Below are 23,030 nucleotides of genomic sequence, written 5' to 3'. Positions count from 1 at the left end.
CTGGGGATCTCTTTCTAGATCTGTATTTGGCTTTTGTCTGTGCTTAATGAGAAGGGCAGGGCGGGAGGGGGGAGTGTTCTGTCATGCAAAAATCTCTCTCTGCTACAGTGTCCTCAATATTTAGACCAATTGAAATATCACATCTTTAGAAGTCCTCCCAGTAGCTAGGTAGCTAGCTCAGCCTCATACATGTACTCTCAGACCAGTAATCCTCTTTAGAGAGCTTTGCAAGTTAATCTAACTCTCCCTTACAAGCCTCCCTTTGAGACAGCTAAATGAGCTTTAGTTCCCTCATTTTACAGATCAACCTAGGAGGTATAAATCACTTGCCCAAGGTCAAAAAGAGTAGCTGTGTGTCTATGGCAACATGTTGTTATATGTCTTATATTAAATATACAATCAGACCTCTTTGAGAAGATCGTTGATCAACGAGGGCAAAATATTTCAGCCTAGAGACACTTTCTGCTTTTTTAAAGAATAGTTTCTATTGCTCCTGAAAGCCACTCTCAAGCAGAGTGTCGCACACAGAGAAAGCAGGCCAAGCCTGACCTGCTGGGTAGCTTTCTACTGCTACAGTGTAGTTGTGGATTTAGCTTCATACTCCAGATGAAGTATAAAGATGGAGGAAAAAAGGTAGAGCGACAGGGAGAAACCCAAAGGGACATTAAAATGTTACCCAAACTGAGTTCTCCACAGTTGTAAGGCAGGTGCAGATAACAGCAACACCAAGTAAACTGGTTCAGCATTTCTGAAGGAAGATAGGGTCTCCTGTTGTAAAAAGAAAATGGCTTTATTTAGTATTGCTCAGAGGTAGCACAGGACTGATCTGCATAGATAGCATCCAGACAGAAAGAATTAATCGTAAAATCAACATTTGTTTCTCAAAACTGGTAGTTGATCACAGTGGCAAGCTCATATGCAGGTCCAAAAACTTCTGGACTTTCATTGCCATGGTACTTGTTTTCTAACTAACTGCTTAATTCTTTCAGAAATCATCTCTGGTTATCAATCACACTCTAGCAATTTGCATCGAGTAGCACAGGAGTTCCAAGGGAGCAGAGCAGTCCCATGGCTACGTGGATGGACCCAGCTGCCTTTCAGCAGCATGGGCTGTACGGTGCTGCAAGGCCAGAAACTGCTGTCAGACAAATGTAAGGATTTCTGTGCAAGTCTTACTTTCCTGTCCTGTAGCTAACGGGACTATCTGGATACTATGGTCATGACCTCTGCTTCAGCTATTTAGCTCTAGGTAGTTTGCTGTCATTTAAAGCTAAAGTCGTTTCATGTTTGGTTTTTTTTTTAACATAGCTGAGATGTTCTTTACTCATTCTGCTCTCTTTTCTAGGTTCTGGAGCTGGGGGGTTTATTGTGACAACTTTTACACCACCTTTGCTCAGTGCTTCACAGGAGAAATGTTGATTTTTCTTAGTAAGATAACTTGCATATGCACAATTGCAGCATTCCTGCAGCTTTTTAACCTCCCAGGCACCTGCCGTGAGACCTGGGTTCTCAAATGCCAGCCCTCAGGTAACTTACTGCAGTCAATGAGCATTTGGGGCCAAGATACTTTAGTGGCCAGGGTCCAGCTTCTTACAGAGAATATAGTGAAAAATAACTGATTCCACTTAAAAATGTTACCTAATGGTACAAAAAGGCCAGCACCTGTTTCTGTGTGCTTGAGAGCATTTGTATTGCATGTAATTGCCAGAACAATCTAAATTCCTAAAGTACGTTCACTCTGCCAGGTCAAATAGTAGGAACTGAAAATAACCTCGCAAATCATAAGTTTAGAGTCCTACCTTGTTACTATTACTGTTAGGAAAAAAATTAATTAAATAAAGGTAATTCTTTGTTACTTCATAATCTAAACCTAAGACCGCAACCTCCATTTCTATTCTAAAGCCAGAGAACAATAGTCTCTGGCTGTTCTGTGGGATACCAAGTGAAGGTTACTCCCTGCATTGGTGCTCTAATTCTCCAGCTAGGAAGGGGCACTGGTTGCTCACTAATCTCAATCTTTAGATGCAATATTCCAGAAATTCATATTAGATTGTGTTCACAGAGCCATCATGAGGGCAGCTGAAGCATCAGTGCTCTAGTGTTGAGGTCTCTCAGCTGTGCTTTTCCCAGGAGAAGCATCGCTGGGCTCAGCCAAGGTACATGCTTGAGGTCTGCGCCGCTCAGTCCCACTGGATGCCAAGAAGCTCGCAGCTCACACTCCAGAGCTTCTTTGCTGTCTCGTCATCCCGACCCCGTGGAGATACATATGCTGGCTGGCAATCACTGTAAGGGGAACATTTTTGTATTTATTTTTTTAAGTCAAAGATCTCTGCCTGCATTAGCACACTGAAATGTCTGTTCAGGTAAGGGAGTTGCTTTCTATCAGCTTAACTTCAAGACCAATTGAAAGAGAGCGGGAGGCAATCCAGCAACTGAGCAAGGGTTGGTGCTAAGACACGTTGAAAAAGCTTCTTTCCAACTGGCTAGGGAAGAGTGGCCCCCATGGTACCAAGAGCTGGCAAGTCTAGCGCTATTTGTTGTCTCAACTCTTAAAGCTATATATGCTCTTCTGTATACTCTTCAGTGTACATTGTCTTAATACCACTAAAAAGGTCTATAAATGCTAACCAAGCTTCTTCAGGAGCACCTTTTCTAGCAAACACTACAAAAAAGCCACTCAAACAGCCCTTCATTATAAACTATTCATCCTACTCTATTGCCACTGCATGAAAAGCAAAAGTGCCCCAGAATAATAACACTGTAATAAGCATGTCTGGTTAGCCCCTTTTCCATTATCCTCTGAACTGTGGCTCCTTTCTTCTCAGCTCCTGCAATCAGCCAGTGCTCTGTCTGCAATAGGGATCGTGTGTCCTCAGCTATAACGCTAGATGCTCAGTAACACAGGAGGTTAGGAGAATAGAGGAAATTTCATCTTGTAAGCTTTCTGTCCAGCCTAATGTTTTTAGAGCTCCAAGTTCCTCAAATGGCTCTGGTGGACTCCACCTGCCTTGCTGTGGCATGCACATTCTTTTCTTAATGTCTAATACTTGTGGTTTATGGTCTGTTGCCTGGATTTTAGGCTAGTCCAATGTAAACTCTGAATTACTGTTGAAGCTATTAATTTCTCACCAAGTCCAAAACTCCTTTCTTTTATGAGTTTAAAATCCACCAAAGTTTTCTGCCCGTAAATGCTCCATTTATATCCTGGGGCAGACAGTCATCCAGGGAAGATTAAGACATCTATTTATATATTCAAGTCTGATTAAGATGGTACAAACTCCCAAGTGAAGATGTGACAAAGTCATTACAGAGACTAATCCGGTCACATATCACAACAGGAAAGCTCTGCAAAGCTGAGTTGAATTAAAAAAAAAAAAAACAAAACACAAGAGAGAGACCTTTTCATGTTTGTTTCCCCAAACCAGCATCGTTATACTGCTCTACACCCAGTGGAAAGCTGACAGATACATCTGAACAAAGCTGTTCAAATGGCAGGCTTCAAATCTAGGATGATGATGACTTGGAACTACTCTGGGCTGTCATTTTGGTGAGGGGAAAAAGCATGACTAGGCAGGGTCCTGCAGTAAGTCAAAGTCATCAAGAAATGACAGGGTTTGTAGCAGGAGCTACAAGACAGTTTCTAGGACAGTGAGTCCCTCCCAGCTGGTGGGTCTGTCACACTGGAGAATCAAGCCATTTTGTCACATGCCAGTCCTGAAAATCTCCCCTCCTCGCTCTGCAGCACCATCAGCCCTCCCAGCTTCCTGGGAGCACAGGCGCCTTCTGCTCCGGTGGGGTAAAACTACAGAGAAAACCAAGTTGGTCTTCCAAGGATTGACTCAAGTGACCTCATTAACTAAACGGCTCTGCTGAAAAGTGATTTGCCCAAGTCCCAGGCAGATCAGGATTAGAGCTCTGAGCATGTGACAACCGTTCCTGCTCTTTGAGTACAGCGATGTTCCTAGCACTAAATGACTTGCTATTGTGTGAAATGTTGCACAGATCAGGGATTTCTTCTAACACAATATCCGCTGCAACAGACCTGGAAGGGGTGATGCTCTTGTCAGCCTCAATCTATCAGCCAGCCTCTTACCCAGTCCCTTCTTAATGAAGAATGACAGTAAGTCTCATTTTCCCCAGCCAACAAGGCTGCCTTCCTTCCACAAGTGATACTCCGTCCACTTGCACCCACCTGAAATACTGTCCTGTCACAGAGTCTAGTTCTTCTGCTACTGCACAGTAGACACTGGTCTGAGCTCCTTCCTGAGGTGTCTTCAAGAAAAATGAGAATATCTTCCACAGCCACGTCATTACAAATGAGTGCCGGACCAGCTCAGAATGGACAGAACCAGGATGGAGAGCATTTGCTGTGACTTTAGTGCCTATGACAAAAGAACGTAGTCCAGGACAACTCTGCATGCATCAATCAGTCTTTAAAAGAAAGGGTAATACACTCCTCAATTCTACCTGCAGATAGAGAAGGAGAAGTCTAGGCATGGATACGGGGAGAGTAAGTGAAACTCTCAGTAGTTACCACTTGCTGGAGCATCCCCCAGTCCCTTCCAAACGCTGCAGTCTGCCTTCTGCAAAACAATGTGCTAGAGGAACTGGGTGCTAAAACAGCAGCAGTTTCCATCAGGCTTTTGAGAACCCCAGGTTCTTTTGATTTACTGTAACACTTATTTCCTAGAGAAGACATGACTACTTAAGTTAGACTGAATGACACGGCTATGACAGATGTTAGGACTTAAGAGGTACTGTCTAGTCCTTCTGTTTTACAGACAATAGACACTCAAGGCAGCTGAGTATCCCTCAGCTTTTCCATTGCAGACCGCAATTGTAGTTTAACTCCTTCTGTTTTTTCAGCTTCCCACCACGTACCATAGTCGTCTGTGTGGATACAGCTAGTTTGTTCACAAGCACCAAAGAAAAATGAAATCCATTAAAATGTGCCAGGCTACTAAACTCCTCTGCCCTGTTGCTGTAAAGACAATTAGTGCTTTAAGTCTCCTGGCTCCACAGTCAGGAAATATTTTCTTCCTGCATCAAATTGCTGTCAGTGACCCTTGCCTCAAACTATTTCATTTCTATGTAGCCAATTTCCAGACTTTTCTTTGATCCACCCTCCTCATCCCATCCATGGTGCTCAAAAGCCAAGCGGAAAACCACTCTGCTCTCCTCTGGGACTTGCCTTGCAGCCGCCTTGCCAGCTCCCGAGTGAAGAGCACATTCGCCAATTTGCTGTGACAGTAGGCGAGGCCACGGTTGTAGCTCTTCTCACCATGGAGGTCATGGAAGCGGATTCGGCCTCCGTGATGAGCCAGTGAGGACACATTCACTATGCGGGCGGGGGCAGACTGCTTCAGGCACTCCAGCAATAGGAAGGTCAAGAGAAAATGCCCTAGGGGTGAGAGGAAATGTCATCCTTCTCTGAAGCATTCCCCTACTGGAATTTTAAAGTACTTTCAACATACTACTTACATGTTATATCTTACTACTGCCTAAGTTTCAAGTCCAGGGAAAAGAATACCCCCTTGAATGAACAGCTAAACTTTTTTGGGCCATTAAGCTCTGCTCCTCAGCTCCAAAAAGCTGCAGCCATCATGCATTTCAAGTGTCCCAAGTAACATGTACGGATACTTAAATTGGGTCTATGATAAGCAAATACATTGCATCACATCTCCAGAACTCTAACTCCACATGAAGGAAGGATGAGGAAGAGAAAGTCTGAAAGCAGGATTTTCCTCTGGCATTTTGCCACAAATATTGAAAGCAAACATGACTTCCCTGGCCTTACCAAGATGATTGACTCCCAGGTGCATCTCAAAGCCATCAGCAGTCTTGGAGTACGGGCATAACATTACCCCAGCATTATTAATGAGAATATGGAGTTCCTTCTCCTCTGCAAAAAGCAACAGACATCTTTAAACAGGGAAACAGAGACCGAAGACAGACAAGAAGGTAGCACAAGCCAGCCAAAAAAACCCCATGCCTGTCTTGAGTTGCAGCCACATCACCTCAATAAAGTAAGTCTCCTCCCACAAACTAGCTCCTGGCCTCTGACAAGGCCCTGCTTTGAACCACAGTACCCAGTGTGGTACAGAGATATGCAGGGCAGGGATCTGGTACTTGCTAGAAGAGCAGCCAGCTGTCCTTGGTAAAATATTCTCACTGAAAAGAAGGATCTAGAGACTGTACCTGCTAGAAATTTCTCAGCAAACTCCCGGATGGACTTCGTATCAGCCAAGTCCAGTTTTTTCACAATGACTTGCTGGTTTCCCGTCTCAGCTCGGATTTCACTGGCCGCAGCTTCTGCCTTCTCTGTGTCTCTGCAAGCGACAATCACCCTCGCACCTGCAAGGGGGGACAAAAGCAGGAACAGAAGCTGAGATCACTGGGAGCACTCTGGATGATCAAGGGTACAACAAGTAGGCTCCACATGCACAGTACTTGCAAACAACATGCTGTTTCTTTAGGGAACCAGCATCAAGTCCGGGGAGCAGCTGGGAGGGACAAAGCCTTTCCTACTACGTTGTTAGCTCTGACCCAACCCAAAGCTGTTTTCAGACCAGGACAATGCACAACTCAAGTGCCTCTGTCCAGGTTCTCCCAGGCCAGAAGTGTGTACCTCCACGCTGGTATGATAGGCTTACATATGCCCCGTAATGGAAACCTCCAACCAGGACCACAAGAAGATACTTGGATCTCAGCCATGGTTATTTCTAAACGGATTGCGAACAGGTAGTTTAATCTCCTTACCAGTTACCCAAAACGCATTTAAACCAAATTAGCTTGAAGCGTGAATAACTAAAGCACACAGCAGTGGACCTATGGCGTTTCCCAGCTTCGTAGATGAAGAACCCAGCGCTACCAGGAGCTTCTCCCGTCCTCTCAGGACAGCTGCAGCGCATTTTCATGTCACAAGGCACCTTTGTGGAGTTCAAACGAGGAAACCAGCTGAGGAACTGAGGACTTGCACCTCAGTGGTTACACCTGGGCTCATCTGAAATAACTGTGGAATCCAATTCACTCCAACGTAAGCATAACATACTCCTCCCCTAGGTCCCAAAAAGGGACCACTGATGCACATCAGCCGCGGATGCCCGCTGATGATGGCTGGTGACTTGCCTCTTCGGGCGAGGTCCCTGGCCGTCTCCTTCCCGATGCCTGTGTTGGCTCCTGTGATTACGGCCACCTTCCCCTCCAGCCTGACTGTTGACTTGCACTGTCCACCAGCGACATACCTCCTGCAAGAGAGAGGTGAGGAGGACGAAGACCCGGGGCGGCTTCCCTCCTTCGGGAACCCAGGTTCAGGGCTGGGCACCCGAACACCCCGGGTTCACCCCGAGAGTGTCACAGGCACCGTTACCTGAAAGCGGTTGATCACGACCATGTCGTGACCGGGCCGCCGGATCAGGTTCTCACTCGCCCTCCAAACCCCCCCGCTTGATAAACACCAGCGGGTCCCGGTCCCGGTCCCGGTCCCGCCGGCCCGCTAAGGGGCGGCCCCGGCCCCGCCGCTCCGCCCTTGCGTCAAGTGGGGCCACGGCTCCCATTGGCTGCCGCCGTCAACTCGGCCAATGGGCTCCGCCGCGGCGCCGTGAGGAGAAGGCGAGCCCCGCCCCCGCCGCTCCCCGCGCCCCACCGGCTCCGCGGCCCGGGACAGACCCCGCCGGTGCCGGGGCTGAGCCGAGCCCCGGGAGCGCCCCTGCGCCCGCCGCGGGCACCTTAATGTTACCGAGGCGCTGAAGCTGGGGAGGTGTGAATGGCGCCCTACCCCAGCGCGGGCGAGAGAACAGGGACCCCTTTCACCCGTGCTCCCCTCAGACGCGCAGGGGCAGGCCTGGCCGCCGCAGGGCGGAGGCGCTCGGTGAGACGCACCTGATGTAGGGCGCTGCCACGAAAAGGATGACGGGGACGGAGACGGCGGCCCCGAGCGCGGCTCCCCAGCAGTTGAACATCGCCGCTGCTCGCTCCAGGCGCTCTGAGGGCGCTCGGCGGCGGCCGTCCGGGGCCCCGCCCCGCCCTCTGACCCCGCCCCTTTCCCCTCAGGCCCTGCCCACCCGCCTCGCCCCGCGTAGGTCCCGCCCCTTCCACCCAGGGCCCGCCTCGGCCCCGCCCCCGCGGCTCGCCGTGAGGCCCCACACACCTTCTCGCGGCTGCCCGCTCCAGCGCCTGACGAGCCTCGGCGCCGACGACCAGCGGGTGGCCTCGTCGACAGTCCCCGTCGCAACGCGTGTGGCGATTCGGTCCTGCGGGGAGCCGGACGCGGCGGGCTTGTCGGCGCGGGCGCCGCCGCCGGGCGGTTTTGCGGTCGGGCGGCGTTTCGGGCGCCCGGCCGCGCGGGGGGAGGCCCCTGTCGCCGCTGATGGCGGAAGTGCCTGGCGAGGGAGGCGGCGGCCGTCGCCGAGTGCGGCAGGGGGCGGCTGTCCGCCATGGCGGGTCGCGGCTCCGGCTCCTCGGAGCACCTGGAACGGCTGCACGAGATCTTCCGGGGACTGCACGGAGACCTGCGGGGCGTCCCCGAGCGGCTGCGGGGCAGCGCGGCCGGTGAGGAGGGGGGCGGGCGGCGGCCGGCCCTTGTTGCTTGGAGCGGGGCGCGCGTAGCGATGGTGGGACGGTGCGGGGGCGGCGGGCCGGGCCGGGCCGGGAGCGGGGGATCGGGGTCTTTACCACCTCCCTGCCCCGGGGCAGCTGGGTCCTCCGGCTGGGGCTCCCTCGCGGGAGGCCGCTCGGGTGGGTTCGGGGCCTGCCGAGGGGCTGAGGCCGCGAGCTGGGGATGTTTCTCCATGGATAAACCCGTGTTCACGGGCGTGAGGGCAAAGTGCCTTTAAGGAAGGCTGTGCGGGGGGAAGGAGTTTGCCAATGCAATTGCTGGAATTCCGTGCGCTGCTGGGAGGAGGAGGGTGGCTTCGCTGGGTCTGTCTTCACCGTGTCTTGTTTTACAGTTACTGCAATATTCTGGTGGCTTTGCTCTTGAGCGTAAGGCCCGGTCACGCGAAGCCCCGAACGCATAAGTAGCGAGGCTGGTGTGTGGCTTTACTCCTCTGGAGCATCTCCCCTCGCCTGGCAAATCGAAATCGCCAAGCGCTGCTGTGCTGGGCTTTCGGTTTCGGTCTTGTCTCTGAGGAGGAGTTGTCGTTTGGATGTTATTTCATACTATTTCTAGGTGAACTGCCTAAACTGCAGTGCTTTAGGGTGGTTTGGTTTTTTTTTCCTTTTTTTGATCATTGTTGGAGTCTTGTTGAAAATTTCATTGGCAGAATTAAAAGCGGCTTTTGTCACCTTACCTGTCCACAACCATTTATAGGCTTACTGGAGAAGACTTGCATTTTAAATGACTCTTTTAAAAGTCTGATTTGCGCACTACCTACCCACAGACTAGAAAAAAGTATCAAGTTACACAAAGTTATATTAGAAGCAAAATCTGATTTTTACAAGGAATTCTTTAGTAGGGAACGGTGCTCATACCAGTGGGTAAACCACTGACAGGACACTTCTCTGTGAGGAGAATACTTGAGAGTGTTCTGAGAACCAGAAAGGGAAGTGATCTGACAAGGAAGATTTTAGCAATGTCACCAGATCTCTTTGATTAAATATTTCCTTCGTATGAGAAACATGATGCAGAGTTACCATGAACTGCTGTAGCTCAGCTTGGGTTTTGTACCACAAAAATGAGTAGGGGTTGTAAGCCACGTTCTGCTATAGCCCAGTCTTGCCATTCTCCCAGAACTGACCAATTTTATGTGTTTAGGTATAAAATCACAAAGAAGAAATGGTTTGTTCAGAATATATCAGCCTGTGCCAGGTAACCCAGGCTATGAAAAGCTTAACGTTGCATTTCTTACCTGGCTTTCCATTTAATAATGAGTTAAATTCAGGCTCACAGTCCCTATTATTAGAGTTTCCGGAAAGTTTGGTACTAGAAAGGCGTTCAAACCTGCAAATGACAGCTTTCAAAGCTGACTTAATTTCACTAGCAGTCAATGAGAATCAAAAGCATAAAGGAAGAACTACCCTTTCTTAGAGAACAGCCTTTGAATCTGGGTGTGGTTTGCATAAAATTTTGTGAAGATGGTTTTTGGGAAGGGTGGTTGTCTTTCCCACCTTGAAATGCAAGATCTGTCTCTTACTACCTGGCTGTAAGGAAAAGAATGTGACTGATTTTTCAGACATGCTTTGAAATTTTAGTGTGACTGTTCTATTCTTTAAATTTCATGCTGGAAAAATGCTGGTCATATTTTTGGAAGGTATTTCTAAGGGAGTTCAAGATAAGCGAGGAATTTGTCTATCTGTTGAGGGTGTTCCACACTCCTAATGTGCTTTGCCTGCTGCTTGTACTTAGAAGTACAGTTAGCTGTACTTTTCAACTGAATCTGACTCTGATTGATTGGAACTAAATCAGTTCAATGTTGATGAGTATGTGGGTAATGTTACTGTGGCTTAGGTAGTTTTTCCTTTAATGAATTTAAAAAGTTCTCTCAGTGTACCTCAAGTTGCACTTTCATCTGGAGTGGTATCAATTAAACCGCTCAGTGTATTCTGGCATTTCTGTTGGGCCAGATCCACTATAACGCTTTCAAGCCACATTGCCTGATTTCTTGTTGACATATAGACAAAAAAAGTCTCAAGCCATTGCTGCTTGACTTTCGGAAACTAGCTTGCATTTCTTTGGCGGCTCGGTTGTAAGTGCAGTGTCATCTTAATCCGCTTGGGGGACACAAAGAAGGTAAAACACTGCTCTTTTTGGTACCGCACCAGGTTTCAATTAGATTGAGAGAGCAGTTGTTTTAAGAGGGCACTATGTAAATCAGATTAGCGAAATGGCCTGTATGAAAGAAAATACTGACTTCTGGGGGCTGTTTTCCTGTATTCTTGTCCATTACCTCACTTGCAACCCAGCTACACAAATAATTGCATCAGCACAAATGTACATGGTGGCAAATCATGGAAGAAGTTGCGGAGAATGTATTCAGGAACCTCCTTAAGTCAGCGTTTCCTCCTGAATTAACTGGGATGTGAAACTGCATTTCCTGATACCAGCTAGCGTGTAATATATTGACAGTCATAATGTAGCATTGTCTAATAATTCTGTGCGCTACTTGAGAGCGTAGCTTCTTGTTAGTGATGGGTTTTAATTCTGTTTTAAGTTCTCTACAGTTCAAATTCTGGGGCTTCATATGAATTTGAACTGAAAAGGAAAGCCTACAGCTTAGGCGTGTCATGTATATGAGGGGAGCTATTTTAAAATGTTTTGATCACTTCAGATTTTTTTCCTATTCTCCATTGAGAGTTCAGTGGTTTAAAAACTGCTTCTTTTGCAGAGGACCATATTTACAAAAAGGTGTTATCAAGATGGGTTTTTTTACTGCAACAGTGTTTTCATAATTTTGTCTTCAATTTTGTCTTGAAGTTTAGTCAAATCAGAGAAGTTTTACCAAGATGTTTGTCTGCGTTATTTTGCTACCCAAAATTTTATTTAAGACTAAATTATTCTCTTCTGAGAGAGATGAATGAGGCTAGTGCATATTTATCAGGCTTCTGATAGAATTGGGTTTCATTTGCCGTATTCTATAAGACTCCTCTGGTGGTCCTCTTCAGTGCTTTTGCAAAAGCGTATAAATCATTTATTTTTACTCCAATGAGATAAGGGGAGTTTCAGAATTATACTTTAGTTGATCGTGGATATTAGAGAGGTATGATAGGTTTTTAACACATGCAAAATACATGTCTTAAGGTTTTGTTTAAAAATGGAGTAACAGCAGTGAAACCCATTCTTTGGCCTCCAAAGGTCTCAATACAAGGATCTTAGCGAATGGCTGCCTCATACAATTAAAATGTATAGTTTTGTTGTCATTCCAGAAGAGGGAAGCATTTGGGCATTAATCTGTGAACCTGAGGTTATATCATGGTGGCATCTTTAGTCTCCAAGTGCTCCAGAATGCTTGCTCCAGAATGCTTATTCCATTTGCCTTGTTACTTTATGACCAGGTGAACGCAGGGTGCTCTATCTGCCAGGAACTTCAGGGCTCACTTGGAGATGTAGATTGACTTGATGTTCTGTTCAAATCCAAATTACAGTTTCAGCCTTCAGTAATCTTCCCGAATGTGTGCAAAAAGTAAGAAATATTTATGAGCTGTTTACCAACAGGTCCTCTTTGTTATTCTTTCATGTGAGATATTTTTCAACATGCAGTTCTGTCAGTGGAGGTTGGAGGATAATAGGTCAGAAAAATATTTCAGGTTTGAAAAATGACCTGTCTGCCAGAGGTAGTGGCCAGCATTTGGAAGGGTGACTTCTGCTCTCTCCCCCCACCCCCTTCTGAAAACTTGTCCTAAGAACAGGCTGTTCCTCTTTGAGGTAAATTCTGACCTGGCATCTCTGTAATCAGCCATCTGCGACAGCTTCCTTATTTATAATGGGTTGAGTTGGAGTTCTGTTGGTTTTATCTGACATAGTACTTTTTCTTTCACAGAGGAGAAGAAAAAACTAGTTCGAGAATTTGATGAAAAACAGCGTGAAGCAAATGAAACGGTAAATGCAAGTCTAGGCTTCTGGCCTTTCTGACCAGCTGAAACACTGATACCTTAAAAAGAACAGTGCTTCCAAATTTTAGTTTTTCTTGGATCATCTTCTGGCAGGCGGATGTTGTCTTTTTTTTAAATGTTTGATTAATTGATCTGATAGGTGTGTCTGTGTTTGTCAAGACTGTTGAATATATCTATGTACATATACAGATACAGACAAATGTTCTCACGTGGGGGGGTTGGGGTTTTTTTGAGTCTTCGGTTTGGGTATCACCTTCCCGTTGTTGAACAAAGGAGAGTGATAGAAGTGTAATTAAAATTGCTAGAGATTGTAGGGAGGGCATGTAGAGAATCTACTGTTTTCCTCCCCCCGCCCCATCTTTTTTCATGTTGGTCTTAACCCATCTGATCTTTCTATAATAGTCCGACGGTTAAAGATCAGGGACTTTGAATGTTTGAAACCTTTGCTGTATAGGCTTCTTGGACAGCAGGTGACATGGAACAGCACAAAAAACCCAACCATGTGACTTGTCTTTTTAAGCAAGACATGGATCAAGCTTTCTTTTCATATTAATGTGCTGTTTGTTAGGATGTTTTTGACTCACAGCTGAACATGATGCTTTATTCCTCTAACTTAGTGGGTTTTATGGACAGGCATCTGTGTAGGTGATGTATGAGATGTAGAGCTCACATTGTGAGAGAGCTCATACTGGCAGACAACTTTAAGCATTGTGAATTTTTAACAACTGTCATTAAAAGTTGATGTGAAAATTTATGCATCCAAAATCTCAAGGTTTACAAATCCTAACTTCACTTGCCAGGCCCAGATGTTCAGAGTGGGAATTCAGTGGCTTTGCCTACCTGTGCAATACACCTCTGTTGCATAGATACGATAAGGCGATACCCTTCCTATAGATGCTTAAACTATATGAAAGTGAGAACTGCAAATTTAGAAGTTACAGAGTGATGTTTCAGAAAAAACCAAGCATTTAAGCTTGGCAATTAGTTTATTTTTTTTTTTCCTTGAGGCATTGTGTGTTTGGAAATCCATGTGGGCTGAACAGCATTAGGCAGAATGGTGTACTCGATACTAGATGAGGGGTGTAGGGTTTGGGGTTAATCTCCCTCGCCCAATCACATGAAAACATGTGAATCCCTTCATCTGATAAGAGTAGATTTGGTGCTTTAAAAAATAAACACATTTTCTTTCATTAAAGCTGCGGGAAATGGAGGAAGAACTGAAGTACGCTCCTCTGCCTTTCCGCAACCAAATGATGAGCAAAATCCGGGCGTACAGAAGAGACCTCTCCATGTTCCAGAGAGAGATGAGAAGCACAGATTTGGGATTGGGCCCTGGAAGTCAAGGCGATATAAAATACGGCATCTTCTCGACAGAAAATGAACAGAGTGTGAGAACTAGATACAGATTTTATTTCACATTGCTGCGATTGTTTAAACATAAATATTCCAGGTGTATTGTTTACAGTGTTTCTACTGTAATCTGCTTAGCTTCCATGCTTGTATAACTCCCCGTATATCTCTCTGCACATAACATGAATATCTCGGGGAGGAGAAAGAACACCTGGAACTCAAAGGAGAGCTTTTCTGTTCTAAAACAAAGATAGGAGTGTAGTCAAAACAGAACTCCTCAAATGCCATGTGGTTAGGAACTTACACAACAGTCTGTACTGAAATGCTTCATTTAATCATTCCCCTACAGCTGTGGAAACAAAAAAGTGATGGTACTGACTGAGAAGAAAGGTTAACTCGTCTAGTGTTAGTCTCCAAAACTAGCAAAGCGTGTCAGTCATGCACTGTATAGATTCCTTGGTAGAATTCTCTTTTAAGCAACCTCAGTGTAAATAATTTCAATACTGAGAAGTCATCCTCTAACACTTTGTTGGCTATGCATGTACTGCTACTGTGTAAGAAATGCACCAAATTCTTTGTTTACCAGATAGGCTTAGATATACCTGACCTAGTGAGACTCAATCTGCTTATTATCTTCCAAGTGCTGTCAGAAGGTTCATGGAGGTGAGCTTTTTGTTTGTCTGCCTTCAGAAGCAAGGATTGAGGGCGGCTCCTTCCTTAGTGTCTCATTCTATATACTCTGCAGTAGCTTGGTAAATATTTGCATTTGATTCCTCTTGATTGGTTCTTCTAAAACCTGAGAGCAGGGTGGTAGATTAGACTTTCTGAAGCCTGAGAAGATACTTTATTCTGAGCTACCTTTTTACCCCAAGGTCAGCAAACGTTTCTTATCCTCTGGCCGAGGCTACTGGCATGACAAGAGGATCTTTGTTAATTAGCAGTCCATCTGTTGGTGCTGTTTGTTCCTAATCCTTTTGACTGTGTAAACTCTTAATGATCTCTCTGGCAACCAGTGTGAAGTCACAAAGACTTTGGATAGGAATGGAAGGAAAAGTTAGCCTCTGGAAAGCAAAGATATTACTTTCATTTAAATGTTCTTTGATGGAAAAGTAAATTGTTGCAAAGACAGTTTTTTGTAACTGTTTTAACTCTTCAGCTCTGTGTCCTTTTTCATGGTTTAATCAGATTTGGCCATAATCTTACAATGTGAAGAAGAACTCTTTCAAAATTAACAGGGCTACATCAGTTAACATAAAAAGCATGTATAGCTAATACAAATGGGTGGCCTATGGAGTCACATCCTAACTTTTTTTAATATGTCAGAAGCCTAATACCTCTGTTTTGTGCTTAATAGTTAAGTATACGTTATTTTTCAGACTAATGTGCAGTCACAGAGGGTGCTGCTTCTCCAGGGAACAGACAGCCTGAACCGAGCCAGTCAGAGCATTGAGCGCTCGCATCGAATTGCTGCTGAAACAGATCAGATTGGCACCGATATAATTGAAGAGCTTGGGGAGCAGCGGGAGCAACTGGAACGCACCAAGAGCAGAGTAAGCAGAGAAACAGTGGGGATCATATCGAAGCAGCCTGGTGTTTGCTTACTGGGAACTGCACACCAGTAACTTCTCTCGGAGACCTCCCTAGGCACGGGCATGCTATTGATGTTTCTACAGGCCAAATCCAGGCTGCCACGTTTCTGTGCCATGCTCAAAAAAGGGAAACAATTACTGTAAAAGGGCCCAAAGCACGATGGCCAAATGTCTGCTGATATTAGACCTATAAACCTGCTAAAAAAAAAAAGCATTACTTAAAAAACTACAGATTTTAAAAAACGATAAGGAGTTGCCCATTACTAGTAAAGGTTTAGATTTGGGAGGCAGTTAGCAAGTTCTTCTAATGACATTAAATGTAATTACTAACCTTCTAACGTTTGTTAGGTTAGCTAAGGAGGGAGAAAGTGCTGTCCCTCGTCCTTAGGTCAAGAAAGAAGCTCTGCTTTTACTGTGGAAGCTTTAAAAAGTAGTTCATCTGGGGTTTTTTATGTACATATGCAAAACTGAGAATTCAATTTTTGGAGTAACAAACTGATGGCATTTTCTGTGTGTATGAGGGATTGTGAGTGTAAAGCTTTTAGGTGAGCGACTTGCAGGGGGATGCTGAGTTTGGCAAGTAAGCACCTTCGGCCAAAACAAAAAGCACACCCCTTTCTTGGGAGTTTTCTGTACTCAATGCAACAACAAAGCCTGTAGCTTTTCCCTTTAAGTAGTTTCTTTCTTTCAGACAGAATTTCGTTTACTCTGCTCCCAAATTTGGGTTGGAGGGCGGGAAAGGAAATGTGATCTTAACGTCTGTAGCTTTAGTTTTTTTCTGTTCTTTTTCTCTAATAAAAAATATTAGAGCCCTTCAAGCATGTCAGTATGTATGTCCACAGATTGTTCATGAAGCTGTGACTTTTATTGTGATCCTTTTAGGCTGAATTATATTGCTGAATTTTATTAACCCCACATTCCAACTAGAAGAAGACTTTCTTGCTTGGCCTTTCATAGGAGAGATTGGCAACCTGGTGTGCTTTGAATGGACTTGGCTTGGCAGTTTTCTTCCCAGCTGGGTCCGATCCACCTCAGCGCAAAGCAACGTACCTGCAGAGCCAGTTTTGCGGTTGAGGGCAGCAGCTAAAAGGAATTGTGCAGGCAGGTGTCTGTGGTGGTCAGTGACCTGGCTTACCTTGTACTTCCCTGCAAGGTGTGGAAGTGGAATAGTGAACTCTTACCTGGAGACCTCCCGTGGTCAGCTTTTTTAGTTGTTTGTGACCTCACTTAACTACGTGCTTCTTAATAGCTGACTGAGAAATACTTGACAGTTCGTTTCTGAGCATTACAAAGCTGAAATGGATTATCTATTAACAATTCAGAGCTCGTTTCCACTGGGTCACTTAGACCTGTCAGTGCAACAAGGTGCTTTTTGCTAGGAAGTGAACAGCATTTCAAATGCCATTCCAGATGCGCGCTGGGGAGAACACGTCAGTATCATTTTCTTCTATTGTCAACAACTGGAATAAAATCAAATTTAATGGAAGGAGCCAATACCAAGTTTCTGATATTTGTAGATTTACTAAATGGGCATAAAGTGATCCTAAATTGCATATCTTTGTATGTATCTATCTAAGCAAAAGTATACATCAGTTTTAGTTCCTCCTGTGAAATGCTTCCAGCTTGTATTGATCCCATGATTAATTGCAGCATTTCAACACCGGCTACTTCCATGTGCACATGTACAGAGCTGCTGTAGCCTCGTTCAACTGACGGATAACTTTTGTTTCTTTTTAGTTGGTGAATACAAGTGAGAACTTGAGCAAGAGTCGCAAGATTCTCCGTTCCATGTCCAGAAGGTGAGTAGCGTGACTGACATAGGGCAGCGCTCGGCAGGTAGCGTTCTTGCCTGCTGGTTTCAGGCAAAAAACAAGGAATAGAGCGACAGCTGGAACTGCAGGGAGGTTTTAAGGAATGTGTAAATAGAATGTGTGCCTGTGCGCAGATGATAATTTGTGTTTTCTCCTCTCTGGTAATTACTTCACGGAGTACAGGTGGCTGAGCAGTACTGAATTTGTGCTGTTCTTTTAGTATAATACAGGGTCTTTAACCATCCGCATGATAAACAGCAATGAGGACACAAGCGGATTGCTGATGGTAACTTTAGATGCAACTCCTTGTTACTCAGGTTGGAAAAAGCTGGGCCGTAAATCCCTGCAGCATTAAGTGAGTTAGATGGCTGATGACACGGACAAATCTGTTTAGCCCATGGTAATGCCCCAGAGTAGTCAGACTGTCAGTTGAGAAACTGAGTCTGGCCGTGAACTGTTTTGATGACTGAAGCCTTGGCTGCTTAAGTGTATTTGCAGTTTCTTAACTATAAGGTTTAATTAACCTTATAAACCAGTTCATGGAGAGTATTTCCAGTAGGTACTCCCTAAAGGAAGTTATGATAACTGTATAATTTTCAATAGTGAGGTACATTATTATTTTGAGATTTTTTATCTTACTTCAGTAAGATATTGAAGTCTTACTTCAACGACATAGTGCCAAGTAAAAGCACCACAATGTGGGTTTTAGCACAGAAGTTCAGTCGATGTTTTCCCCTTTGCTTAACTGAAGGAGTAGGCACAGAGAGAGCAGGGGTGGGGGAAGAGGAACAGAACTGCTACTGTTGAAGTAGAAGATTTAAGGAGAATTTCCCGGAAAGCATAAGTAGAAAACTACCAGAGTTTGTCCCTTTCTGCTTGTTAAGAGCTATTTGAATAGCACTTTGTAGTCTAGCTGTAACGGGGACTATGCTTATTATACTTAGTGAAGGTAAAATGGTGATCAAATTGTCTAGAATCTGCTTTCATAATCAAGGGGGGGAAGCTATCTTGGATTTATTTTTTTTTTTTAATTATTTTTTAACTCTAGAGTAGCCACTAATAAGTTGTTGCTGTCAATCATCATCATCCTGGAACTAGCCATCCTGGGAGGTGTGGTCTACTACAAGTTCTTTCGCAGCAGATGAATCTTCATGACTGAGATGAGCTTTTCCACTGTCGAGGAAGGGGATGGGCTGTCTGTTCCCTTTGACTGAGAGGATTGAACTGTCTCATGAGACAACATGTTCAACTGAAACTGTACTGACACTAGAGACAGAATGGGAGTAAAAGGAAAATGCAGAGACAGACTTGAACTACTGGTAAGGTTAATAAGAAGGTAATAAATATTTTATTGTCTCAATTTGTATATACTTAACTAAATGAATAAATCGTGGTATGTAATAAAGTAGCCACCGCTCAGTGGAAAAGCTAGTTTATTTAAAAATTGAGAAGTTAACAGTATTTGCCAAATACTGACAATCTATCCACTCAAGTGCCTCAGCAGAGCTCTATAATGTCCAATGTACCCAATGCTTTGGGTTCTTAAATCCTCACTTGCTCTTCACTGTCAGATTCATCTGGAGAACTGGGTGTTGGGAGTTCATCAAAAGCGGTGTGTGCTCCTTCCCTTGTCTGCCCAAAGCACGTTGCTATCACGTCGACTGCAAGACTAGCAGTTGCATTCACTTCCTCTTGAGAGGCTCCAAGCAGCGGATTGACTTCAACCATGTCTACAGCTGAAAGCATTCCTGTGAAAGTGATTTACAGCTTTGTTACTGTGAAAAAGGGCAAAAATCTCTAATAGGGTTTCTTTTGCAGCCTTTCATTCATCGCAGCAAGGCTGCTACTGAGCTTGTGACCTACTTTGCTCCTTAGACAAGTAAAACTGGCTCTCAAGTGAGGGATGAGTTGCCATTCTTAGATGCAAGTTTGTGTTTTTCATTTGGTTCTTTCTTACATTCTCACTACCTCACTCGTTCATGCTTTTAGCATGCAGGAAATTGAGTTTGATGTTCCATACACACTTATGAGAGGAATGCTTTTTAATCTTATTTTCTCCCAGTCCAAAAATTAGGGGACGTAGAATAGTCTCACCTAGAATTTTTTGCCATCGTATTCATGACTGTTGACTCTATCTGGTTGGGTTTTTTCCTTCTTTTGCTGCAAATAACTCATTGTTTAAACACATTAAATAAAAACTCCATGGCATAAGGAGGAAAGTCCTCACATATTGAGTCCACTGCAGTATACTTGGTAAAAGCTTAGTTTGTTAGCCTTGAATCCTAGAATGGAACTTCAAGCTCTTTAAAATTGTTTGCATCCTTTTTTTTTTTTTTTTGTTACAAGTGCCCATTTTTGCATCTCACTTCATGTGTTTAGGAATAGGAGACAGTATTATACAAGATGCCCAAGTAATTTTTTTGCATTAGTTGTTAAAATATTATGTATTTTATTTATTTTTGGTAAGTTGAAGTTGTTGATGGTTAAGCTGCTTCCAACAGCGGGGATATTGCCCAACCATAGGACTTCTTTTTCCCTTACTGAAGGCTGAATTGACTTTATAGGCACCTTTAGCTTTGACTACAGGTATCTTATCTAGTTACACAGGAAAAGCATAACCGATGGCCTGTACGTAGTTGGTCCTGTCCTTGCTTAGTCCAGTACTGCTGGTTGGCTCCTACCTGTGTTGTGTATTTCCTCCGTGATGTACATGCCTTCTCTGTAAGTTAATCCACCTAGAACAGGAGTCCCAGTTGCTGGAGCCAGGGAGGGATCAAAAGCATCAATGTCAAAACTCAGGTGAATTGGTCTCTGTCTCCTGAGAGAGAATAAAACAAAAAAACCAAAGCAATCTCAGAACCTTAAACTTCTTCTATTTCTTACTGTCCAGGCTGATCAGCAAAGTAGCGTGCTCCATGATGCTAAAGGTCTCCCCCTATGCCGTGTCTTATATACATTTCAAGAGGATTTTTGTTTTTTTAATACCTTTGGACTCTGAAACATCCCTTAGCTCAGAACTTTCCGCAGTATGTATTGGGAAAACAAATTTGTCTTTCTAGTTTCACTGAGTATCCACTCAGGTGTGATTTGGCTGAAGAGAAGTACTTTAGTTCTAAGCATCTTATCTGGTATTTGTGTCCTTAGTTGGAAAAACATAGAGAAGTGTATGATACAATCCAGCCTTTTCTCCTTTTGTACAGAAAGCCAAGGTGAAAGGCTGAAACTTTGATTTGCACCTAGGATGGAGGAAGCGCCAAGCTTGAGGATTTCATAGCTCATCAAGATGAACAGGGCATTCTGCATTTTTCAGGTCAACAGTTGACTGCTGCCTCCAAACTCTGCCATGTAAGCTTAGCTGGTGAAAAAATGAAGGATAATCTCAAACCTAAAACATTAGTTAGTTACTACATTAAGTCTGGCAACCAATAACAGCCTAAGAAATGGAACACTGCTTGTCATTCAGATGAGCTATTTAAGTGGCAGATTGTATAATATCTATTCTAGACTCTGAGTTGATTCAAGCATCCTGTCAAACTGCAGCAAAATGCAGAATTCCTCAAGAAACAGAAAAAGTTACATAAAACAGAGCCACAACTGTAGTGATTAATGGAACCTGTCTTGTAGCTTTTTGCCAAACACGGGTTTCAGTTCAACTGTCCCAGTTCGGTTAGGTCACCTTACATCAAGAGTGACCTTAACTTAAGTAACTTTCAGGAAAGTAGATATTCAACAAATGAATGATAAGAGGAGTTTAAATCAGATAATAGTTTGTTACCTGCCCATCAGTTGTTCAAATGTTCTTTCCATAACTTTCTGAATTCCAAGGCGATCAATGTCCCTCATGGAAAAATACTGGATGTCATAGTTCTTCAAAATATAGCTGTTAAAATATTTTTTAAAAAGTCATTACTGGCCTAAGCTTAAATATAACAACCCTTGTAAACAGCCAGATGTGGCAAGAAGCTCATGATTTCAGCCTATTATAAAAATCCTTTATCTAAATCAACTTACTATTCAGCAGGATCCACATCCCTTAAACCAATGTACACGATGTCAGATGCTGAGAGGCAGGGCTTTAGCCAGGAAAAGCCAGGAAGTTGTGGTACCTGCAAGCAAAGGCTTGGTATTAGGTTAGTTTAATGATAGATGTAACAAAACTGTATTTAAATTAATGCTTCCCTCAAAACTTTATTTATTGCATCCTTTCTCTGTCTAATCAGAGACACTTCATCATTTGAGAGTTTGGCTGCCTGATTTAATCAGTCCTTACCTTTGTTGTACCATTTTACCCAAGCTGAATGTTAACGGATGAAGTTTTTACCTCGCCCACATTTTCCAGTTTGAAGAGGAGGAATAAAAAGCCCAAATCCAGGAGCAGTAGGTATTTAGCATCAGCGAATGTAAGGGAGAATGATAAGAAATTGGATACCCAGATATAGATCACTTACACAGTGTGTAACTAACTCACCCAGCACATCATTCTTCAGTGGAAGAATGGAAAACAGGGCATCTGTGTCTTTTTAGGAGAAACACCAAAAAGTCATGGAAACCATGTTGCAAAACCAACATAAAAGATGGACAAATTCAAAGTGGGACATTAAAAAAAAAAAAAAAAAAAAAGAGCATGACAAGAAGTGGGACCTCCACATTAAAAAGCAGTATGGTGTAGGCCAGTGTAGAACTGAAGAGAGCAGGTCTAAGACGGCAAATGAAAGATGAGATCAGAATTTTTCAGCTTTTGTAATTAAGTAGTCATGGCATGCATTTATAAAAATCCTTCAGTTAGTTAGTAATATCTACTAATTTTAGGAGTGCTTTAAATTAACTCAAATTTCTCTTCTTCCTCTCCCAGCTCTGAAAATGGCTACAGCCAACACAGCTGTCAAGCAGCAAGAAGGCTTTGTTTCCCTCTTACACCTCTCAATTACTAATTATATTCTAGTTACATTTGGATTTGTTTTTAAAGGCTAACACCCATAGCTATAGTTAATTACTTTGGGATTAAATAAGCACATATGAAAAAAAGTATTTGTTACTCTGGGGCAATGACCTGAAACTTTTCTGCAGTCATGAATTCAGAAGAGGGATAAATGGAGACCACTAGGAAAAATAATTCAGGTCTCCAAAAGGAAGCTGCATCTGCACAACCCATCATGATACCATGAACTGAGCATAGTATTGATAATATTGTCAGATACCCTCTAGTATCAGAAATTTAGTAGATTTAATACTGGCATTTTAAATTATACCTCTTCCTCTTTAATAAAGAAAATGGAATGCTTCAACTTCCTTTGGTAGGCTCTGTTTTTCCTTTGTTGGAATAGAAAAGGAGTTGCTGTAGCAAAGCCAAACAGGCATCAGAAAAAGGCACAGGTGTTTTCATGGTAAGTTACTAACAGCAGTTTATGAGTTTAGTGTGAATGTTTCCGGGAGCCCTGACACTGCTGCTTGGTTTGAGGAATGCCAGTCAAAGGATTATGTTCATAAATACTTTCCCTTAAAACCACAAAATTAATTTAATAAGTTTTTTTAAGAACATTAAAGTGCTGCCTTGCCTGGAGGAGTACCACGCAGTGCTCCTGTGGGGCTCGCTGGACAAAAAAGGAGCAGCTGTGAATGGCCTGGGCAAGCAACAGCAGGGTTTGTTCTACCGCAACCTGGCCAAGTGCTTTATTTTATTTCACAGCCAGATGCATCACCTTTATACTTCATGTTGTCTGCTACATGGAGA

At 43.9% G+C, this 23,030-nt stretch overlaps 3 protein-coding genes across 4 annotated transcripts in view; 1 reads left to right on the top strand and 2 right to left on the bottom strand.

Annotated features, from left to right (window-relative positions):
* Nucleotides 1–767: 767 nt before the first annotated feature.
* On the bottom strand, nt 768–7,973 carry LOC141466171 (retinol dehydrogenase 12-like). The gene is made up of 7 exons (XM_074149943.1): nt 7,882–7,973; nt 7,129–7,247; nt 6,199–6,354; nt 5,798–5,902; nt 5,192–5,401; nt 4,193–4,382; nt 768–2,283 (listed from the first exon to the last, which is right to left on the bottom strand). Exons 1-7 carry the CDS (start codon nt 7,959–7,961, stop codon nt 2,181–2,183), a joined length of 963 nt encoding a protein of 320 aa, XP_074006044.1. The 5' UTR covers nt 7,962–7,973; the 3' UTR covers nt 768–2,180.
* Nucleotides 7,974–8,348: 375 nt separating this feature from the next.
* Nucleotides 8,349–22,588, top strand: VTI1B (vesicle transport through interaction with t-SNAREs 1B). 2 transcript variants are annotated; one of them, XR_012463280.1, is made up of 7 exons: nt 8,349–8,550; nt 12,477–12,535; nt 13,746–13,937; nt 15,276–15,449; nt 17,226–17,287; nt 18,348–18,618; nt 22,152–22,588. XR_012463280.1 is itself a non-coding variant. In XM_074148631.1 (6 exons), the coding sequence occupies exons 1-6, from the start codon at nt 8,436–8,438 to the stop codon at nt 18,442–18,444; spliced, it is 699 nt and encodes a 232-aa protein (XP_074004732.1). In that variant the 5' UTR covers nt 8,349–8,435; the 3' UTR covers nt 18,445–18,723. The 2 variants fall into 2 exon arrangements, 1 of the variants encoding a protein (XP_074004732.1); XM_074148631.1 differs by lacking the exon at nt 22,152–22,588 and having other exon boundaries at nt 18,348–18,723.
* Nucleotides 18,630–23,030, bottom strand: part of ARG2 (arginase 2) — a 20,807-nt gene continuing 16,406 nt past the window's right edge. The window contains exons 5-8 of the mRNA XM_074148630.1: nt 21,311–21,405; nt 21,075–21,179; nt 19,981–20,117; nt 18,630–19,047 (exon numbers count right to left, since the gene is read on the bottom strand). Of these exons, the coding sequence (XP_074004731.1) occupies nt 18,842–19,047; nt 19,981–20,117; nt 21,075–21,179; nt 21,311–21,405 (543 nt within the window). The 3' untranslated portion in view covers nt 18,630–18,841. The remainder of the gene's footprint in view (nt 19,048–19,980; nt 20,118–21,074; nt 21,180–21,310; nt 21,406–23,030) is intronic.

The sequence above is a fragment of the Numenius arquata genome, chromosome 6 (assembly GCF_964106895.1).
Source record: "Numenius arquata chromosome 6, bNumArq3.hap1.1, whole genome shotgun sequence".
Classification (NCBI taxonomy): Eukaryota; Metazoa; Chordata; class Aves; order Charadriiformes; family Scolopacidae; genus Numenius; species Numenius arquata.
The sequence above is the reverse complement of the archived record's forward strand: the minus strand, read 5'-3'. Positions and strand labels throughout refer to the sequence as shown.